Genomic DNA, 7,976 nt, shown 5'->3' with positions numbered 1-7,976 from the left:
GGGAAGACAACATAGAAACGCACTGCGTGTGGGACCGCAACACTAATACAACACCGCATTCATGTAGGAATACAACACCGGAAACATCGCCGTACGCAACTTTGCCACTAAAACAATGCCTTATTGACATTTTTTAAGTAAAATCGATGCAGTCATTTTGTAGTCCGATTTTTTTCATAAAATTCTAGTTGTGCGTAACTTCTTTCATAACACGAATAATGTAATTTATCTCAAGAATCAAAAACAAAAACAAGATTCTAATTCCCCCCACCTACAACAAAATAAATGCGACACGAAATTAATTAATTAAATATGTATGTAATATATATGCTTACCTACCTACGTGTATAAATCAAGCAAATGCGTGTTCTAGCTACTCTCTCACTCATCTCATCAAACATTATCTTTCTCCCTCTCTCTCTATTTTTCACGCACAACACACATTACATGAAACGACGTCGTGAAGATACAATCATCAACAATATTTGAAGAATCTCACATGCACTATATAAACCTTCATCACTCTAGACAGATTGGCATCAGTGTCGTTTAGAAGCTCTGGAAGATTCTTCTCCGGCCGCCGCCGGCGTCGACGATCTGGAGGTGAACCGCGTCGGAGAGGAGATCGGTGAGCTGTTCCGGTGGCTTTCTGGGATATGAAATGTAAATTCTTCCGATCATTAGGGGTAATTTCGTCATTCTTGTTACATAAACCTTCACCTTTTTTTTCCCGCAGAAACTCCTTATTTGCTATCCACGCTTTAGATCAGTAAGGTTTAAGTCGATTTTTGGCAAAATCTGGAGAGCGAATACAATTCTTTTTTTTTTATTTGTTTTATGTATATTGCCTAAAATTATCTTTATTCTAATATTTCATTAAAATTAGCTTCGAAATTGAATTTCCCAACCCAAGTCTGAGAGTGATCGTTGGATTAAATGGGAATTTAACTCTTCTTTAGTGTCTTTGATTAAATCTAATTATCTTTACTATACTAATATTAAATTCCGTTGGGAAGTAGCACATATTCCTCCACATGAATCTCTCATTCCTCTCACTAGAATTGCTGGGTTGCAGTATTTAAATTATCTCAATCGGCAAACAACCACCGATGGCTTCACCCAAATCACTACTCTATTTCATCAAAATTGCATTTGAACCATGGAAACTAGCCTTGTTCGCAACACAAGAATAATCGCCTAGCTCGTCGCCGCCGATCTCTAAGAGTGCTCATCCATAACACCTTCTCCAAAAATCTCCTCCACCGCCGCGGCGGCAGCTGCCAAAAGATGTCCGGATCGGAAGAGGTTAGCACCATTTTTTCCGGCTTAGTTGAGCGAATTATGCTGTTTATGTGTTACAATAATTCTTAAAGTTATTAGGTTTGTTTTTTGAGAAGAAATAAATAGTTGTTATGTCAAAATCAGCAGATTATATATTTTTGACAAACTATACTTCTATTTTACCATAGAGTTGGAATGATATATTATGTAAACTATATATACATATGTTAGAAAATGTTAATTTCCAGTCAATCTATTGCTTCAAAATTTCATCGAGTGTTTGAGATTTTTCCCATATTCCGATTTCTGACTCTTTCCCTTGAAATGATGAATATGCAGATCGGCAACATCAATCAATCATTCTGGGCACTTCTCACACAAGAATAACAGTAAGAAAAGAATAATTGGTTGGTTTGTCGGATTTTCCCTCACAAACATATATCTCTTCCACACATCAACAGAGAAAGCATGATTTCTTATAAAGGAAAATCAATAAAATTTCTTCTTTTTGTTTTAGTTTGTATCTCTGTTTCAGGAGATCATGATCCAAAAGTCAAATGCAGTCCCAAAGAGCGAGAAGCTCTTCAGAGATTCAAGAATGAGCTCATGGATGAGGATTCCATTCTCTCTTCTTGGACAAGTGATGAATGCTGTCATTGGTTTGGTGTTGTGTGTGGCAACACCACTGGGCAGTCTGGGCATATAATCAAACTCGAACTTAATGCTTGTCTTTACAGTGGTGTATTGAGAGGTAATATTAGTTCTTCCTTACACATGTTAAAGCACCTAACGTATCTTTATCTTGATCTTGATCTGATCTTATCTGAGCTGCATTAAAGCACCTAACGTATCTTGATCTGATCTGACAACCCTGATCCCGCAAAATGACAACCTCAAAGTCTCTAGACGCTTTCTCAGATCAGATCAAGATACGTTAGGTGCTTTACATATATTTTTTTAAATTATAATAGTTTAAATGTAATAGAGGTGAAGGAATATATATTGGTTCATTTTATAACTCTTTTTTAAAAATAATTTTTTTGTATTAATGTTAATATAACTTTCTAGATGAAATTAGTATATATATTAAAAAATATAATTTCAAATATTTTTTTATATTTGTGAATTATTTATTTATTATGACACATCATACTTTATAATTATAATAAAGTATAATGCTAATTTTCATTATCAAATAATTATTAATTATTTAATAACTATAATTGTCATTACACTTTATACGTTGAAAATTTACATTTTCAAATTCATAATTTTATTGAGTAATTGATGTCGTTTAATTTCGATACTCGCCGTACATTGCACGGGAGATCGTTGTAGTATGAAGAGAGAATAAAGAATTAATTGGGTCATTCATTAATCGGCAAACAATAGTAAAAAAAAAGAAAAAATCAATCGGCAAACACCACCGCTACCAATGGCTTCACCCAAATCACTCCTCAATTTAGTCATACTCATAATTATATTTTTTAGAAATTTCTATCGATAAATATTAATGTTATAAGACATTTATGTATGTAAGAAGAAAATTTTATCCTCTAATCTAATCTACGAAATTATAACTATTTTAGCTGAAAATATCAAGCAAATAATTTTAGGGGAAAACGGTTTATATTCATTATTCATCAAAGTGGGCAACGTTACAACTCATTATTCATCAATTATTTTGTTTTATTTTTCTTTTACCGACCTTTTTAGATGTTTTTTGTATTTTTTTGGGGCTCATATTCTTATTATGATTACACGTGTTGTGCGTGTGTATGTAACGAGCTAGGGTTCTTGTAGTAAAAGTAAAGACGTGGAATACTATTACACGAAACTGAATTTTGTGTAATTTAATTAATGAATGACCCAAATAATTCTTTATTCTTCTTGAGTTGGTGCTGTGTCACAATCTCCTTGAAGCTTCTTGAGAAATTTGATCACAGCTTTCTATTTTCCCCTATTTTTCCCATGTTACGTTAGTGCTCTATTTTTTCCCAACCTTAATGTCAGAGCACGAGTTTGCAGTCAGAACAGGTTTGCTGTTCAAAAGCGTGTCATCTAAGTAGTCAAGTTGTTTGTTAAAATGTCTCAATACTACTCAAATTAGGCAAATCCGTGTTAAAATGTCTCGATACTACTCAAAGGAAAAAACAAATGTCGTTGAAGGATTGAGGAGTGATTTGGGTGAAGAAGCTATTGGTAGCGGTGGTGTTTGCGATTCATTTTTTCTTTTTTTTTTACTATTGTTTGCCAATTGCGAAATTTGTGCAGGTGTTAAGTTTAGAATCTTCATTTTCGGTCAAATTTAAAGAGTGTCCGATGAATATTTGCTTTACAGACCACTGAATATTTTATTGTTTAGACTTAGTCTAAACAATAAAATATTCAGTGGTCTGTAAAGCAAATATTCATCGGACACTCTTTAAATTTGACCGAAAATGAAGATTCTAAACTTAACACCTGCACAAATTTCGCAATTGGCAAACAATAGTAAAAAAAAAAGAAAAAATGAATCGCAAACACCACCGCTACCAATAGCTTCTTCAATCTTCACCCAAATCACTCCTCAATCCTTCAACGACATTTGTTTTTTCCTTTGAGTAGTATCGAGACATTTTAACACGGATTTGCCTAATTTGAGTAGTATTGAGACATTTTAACAAACAGCTTGACTACTTAGATGACACGCTTTTGAACAGCAAACCTGTTCTGACTGCAAACTCGTGCTCTGACATTAAGGTTGGGAAAAAATAGAGCACTAACGTAACATGGGAAAAATAGGGGAAAAATAGAAAGCTGTGATCAAATTTTTCAAGAAGCTTCAAGGAGATTGTGACACAGCACCAACTCAAGAAGAATAAAGAATTATTTGGGTCATTCATTAATTAAATTACACAAAATTCAGTTTCGTGTAATAATATTCCACGTCTTCACTTTTACTACAAGAACCCTAGCTCGTTACATACACACGCACAACACGTGTAATCATAATAAGAATATGAGCCCCAAAAAAATACAAAAAACATCTAAAAAGGTCGGTAAAAGAAAAATAAAACAAAATAATTGATGAATAATGAGTTGTAACGTTGCCCACTTTGATGAATAATGAATATAAACCGTTTTCCCCTAAAATTATTTGCTTGATATTTTCAGCTAAAATAGTTATAATTTCGTAGATTAGATTAGAGGATAAAATTTTCTTCTTACATACATAAATGTCTTATAACATTAATATTTATCGATAGAAATTTCTAAAAAATATAATTATGAGTATGACTAAATTGAGGAGTGATTTGGGTGAAGAAGCTATTGGTAGCGGTGGTGTTTGCCGATTGATTTTTTCTTTTTTTGACTATTGTTTACCGATTGAGAAATTTGTGCAGGGGTTAAGTTTAGAATCTTCATTTTCGGTCAAATTTAAAGAGTGTCCGATCAATATTTGCTTTACAATTAGACCATTGAATATTTTCTTGTTTAGACAATAATAGTATATCGTAATTCTTTGAAATTGTCCAAAACTTATACTCCACAATAATATCTGATTCAACTGTAACCATCTTCTAATTAGCTTTCATGGAATAAATGTGTTCACAAATTTAAAGATTTGATTCATACGCAACTATGAATAGCAATAATTTGAGCGGCAGCCTGAATGACTATCTTGAGAAGGTCTCGAGAATCGGGCTTCTCGAGACCTTCTCGAGATAGTCATTCAGCCGATTATTCTTTTCTTATTGTTATTCTTGTGTTGCAAACCTGGTGACATGGCTAGTTTCGTGCCGGCGCGGCGAGACAATTTCCGGTGAAGCAGTAACATTTTAGCATTTGGAGGAAGACAATGAATATGACTAAACTGAGGAGTGATTTGGGTGAAGCCATTGGTAGCGGTGGTGTTTGGCTATTGATTTAGTTGTGATGTGAGAAATTTGTGCAGAGGTTATATATATATATATATATATATATATATATATATATATATATAGGTAATTTTAATATCTTCGTGAGAAGTTGTGGGAAAAATCTTATATTCCGATTTTTTTATCTTTTCAGTTATTGTATTTTTGTACTTGTCAAATTTTAATTTTAATCATTTTTCCATTCAATTTTAATTTTTTTAATGTTTTAATATCATTTTAAGCGAATTCACTAATTCAATTATGGTTTGTAATTGTTTTGTATACATTTATTTTTAATTGTAAATTAATAATTAATTATTAAGGTTAATTAATTAATTTTTAATATATTAAAATAAAATTAATAGTGAAATACATGAGACATAATAATCAAACGATGTTAAGGTGGAACACTAGATCTCATCCACTAATATTATTAACCCCCTTTGGCCTTCACAACCAAAAAAATTATGAAAAAAATCCCATTCCCACAAAAGAGGAGAGCGAGAGAGAGAGAGAGAGAGAATGGTTAGATTTAAACCTCCAAATTCTACCTCATTACCATCAAAAAGAGATGCATATAATCACATCACATTGCCATTAAAGAAGAGATCAAGAAACCACAATCAAGAGAGAGAGAGAGAATGAGCTTACCGGAAGATGTGATCACAGAAATCCTCTCAAGAATACCGGCAACACCACTCCTTCGATTCAAATGCGTATGCAAATCATGGCATAACATCATCAACGATCCCGCATTCATCTCCAAGCACCACCAAACCATCTCGGCCGCGCCGGAATCCGAGGCGGTGATGATCAGCCGGCGCAGCAACGCCACCAACAGGCGGGTCCTCTCGCTGCTGAGGAGCCCCGACGACGTCGTCGACCACGACCTCCCGACGTTCCTCAACGACATGTTCGGCCACGTCCGCCTCGTCGGCCCCTGCAACGGCATCGTCTGCCTCTACGGGTACTACGACAACATCGCGCTGTGGAACCCGGCCATCCGGTGCTTCAAGAAGCTTCCGGCATCGCAGCTGCCCCGCCCCTCGAATTTCAAGGTGCGGGGAGGCGATCTCGGGGTCGGGTTTGACCCCAAGACCCGTGATATCAAGGTATCATCGTTGCGTTAGATAGAGCTGTCAAAATTAGCTCGACTCGAAAAAAACTCGTATAACTCAATCAAATAAGATAAGGTATAGACCAAATTTTAGATATGTAAGAAAATGGTCCAAATTAGAGATGTCAAATGGGTCGGCTTGGCCCATTTGACGAGATAAGGTATGGGCCCGCACTCGACTCAGAAAAGGCCGACCATCAAATGGGCCCATACCCCTAAAATTTAAGACTAATTAAATTTTGACTTGGCCCGGCCCAAAATCTTCCTTGGCCCAAATTTCAGACATGTAAGAACATATATGATCCAAAATTAATATTAATATGATTTTTTAAACTGAAAGACGTATTTCTTTATTTAAATTGTTATTTAAACTCTTATAGGAAGCCATGTTGCTATTTTCATGCAGGTATTGCAGATCTTATTTTGCGTTTCAATGGATTCCCAAATTGTTTATCAAGTTGAGATATACTCATCAAGAATGAATTCTTGGAAGAAATTGGAATCTTCTATGCCAGCAAATATCATGTGCTATAATCTATGGAGCATGGTGTACAAGAATGAAAATTTCTGTTGGTGGGCCCAAGATAAAAATAATGTTGAGGTAATTCTTTCATTTAATATGGTTGATGAAGCATTTGAAATGACTCAATTGCCCTCCGACATTGAGCCACTAGGAGGGCAACATAGGACCACTCGAGCTATTATGCCACTAAAAGAATCACTTGCTTTGATTGTGTATCGACAATTGGAAGATGACAAGGTTTTTGATGTGTGGATTTTGAACGAGATCGGAGGAGGAGTTGAAGCGTGGAGTAAGTTGACGAGAATCGGCCCGATTTCGGGAGTCGAGAAGGTGCTAGGGTTTTGGAATAAGTGCGAGTGCATTTTGGAGAGTAGAACGGGAGAGACGGTTTTGTATAATCGTGTTACTCGGAAGACGAAGAATCTTGGGATATATGGTAAACGAAGCAGGTTGGAAGTCCTCGTTCTTACAGAGAGCTTGTATTCAGTGAATTAAGCACGAAATGAGTATCCATATTTTCTTTTTCGTCCGTCCACGAAATGAGTACCTATTTCCCTTTTTGGCAAGTGTATCCCACACAACCCTTTAATTAATACACTGAAAAAAGGTGGGACCCTTATTCTATTCAATCCACACTCGACACATTTCTTAAAACTCGCGACGTCCACAAATGAGTACTCATTTCATGGACGGAGGGATCGGGGGAGTATGTGAATAACATAAGAGAGACTAAGGACATGATACGAGTTTGTTGTAATAAACTCCATTTAGAAAGTGTTAGTGGAATTCAAACTAGCGAAAATATTTAGAAAGTGTTAGTGAAATTACTATACCTTATTGTGAATTTTATAACCATTTACAAAATACGTGTCATACTATAAATCCACTTGTAATCTCCTGCAATATGTTGTATATTAGTATTTGTTTAAAGTAATTTCGTGCTGTAAAAAATTGTGCAATAGAGTTGTAATATCTAATGTATAGTTGTGTGAGGAAACCCTTTAATTTTAAGGGGTTTATAATTCTAAATACATTATTTCCATGTTATTGTGCATCATAAAAAATTATATTTATTTAACATTGATGTGATATGATAATTTAACTATATTTAATATAATTGATGTATCGCAAATATTCTAATATATCTATATATATA

General features: G+C 34.7%; 1 protein-coding gene and 1 long non-coding RNA gene across 3 annotated transcripts; both read left to right on the top strand.

The window, feature by feature from the left end:
- The first annotated feature begins 358 nt into the window (after nucleotides 1-358).
- On the top strand, nucleotides 359-5,374 carry LOC131009494 (uncharacterized). 2 transcript variants are annotated; one of them, XR_009096448.1, is made up of 4 exons: nucleotides 359-686; nucleotides 1,171-1,305; nucleotides 1,621-1,670; nucleotides 5,057-5,374. It is a non-coding gene; the product is annotated as an uncharacterized LOC131009494 (long non-coding RNA). The 2 variants fall into 2 exon arrangements; XR_009096447.1 differs by lacking the exon at nucleotides 5,057-5,374 and having other exon boundaries at nucleotides 360-663; nucleotides 1,621-2,073.
- A 286-nt stretch (nucleotides 5,375-5,660) lies between these two features.
- On the top strand, nucleotides 5,661-7,849 carry LOC131009493 (F-box/kelch-repeat protein At3g23880-like). The gene is made up of 2 exons (XM_057936855.1): nucleotides 5,661-6,292; nucleotides 6,704-7,849. The coding sequence occupies exons 1-2, from the start codon at nucleotides 5,822-5,824 to the stop codon at nucleotides 7,313-7,315; spliced, it is 1,083 nt and encodes a 360-aa protein (XP_057792838.1). The 5' UTR covers nucleotides 5,661-5,821; the 3' UTR covers nucleotides 7,316-7,849.
- Nucleotides 7,850-7,976: the final 127 nt, after the last annotated feature.

This window comes from Salvia miltiorrhiza, chromosome 2 (assembly GCF_028751815.1).
Source record: "Salvia miltiorrhiza cultivar Shanhuang (shh) chromosome 2, IMPLAD_Smil_shh, whole genome shotgun sequence".
Lineage (NCBI taxonomy): Eukaryota > Viridiplantae > Streptophyta > Magnoliopsida > Lamiales > Lamiaceae > Salvia > Salvia miltiorrhiza.
This window is presented reverse-complemented; position numbering and strand designations above follow the sequence as displayed.

Bases quoted from the DNA above. Each gene is read 5' to 3' on its own strand.
- LOC131009493 (XM_057936855.1), top strand. From the start codon at position 5,822: ATGAGCTTACCGGAAGATGTGATCACAGAAATCCTCTCAAGAATACCG. The intron at 6,293-6,703 runs GTATCATCGTTG...ATTTTCATGCAG, and splicing joins CCAAGACCCGTGATATCAAG to GTATTGCAGATCTTATTTTG.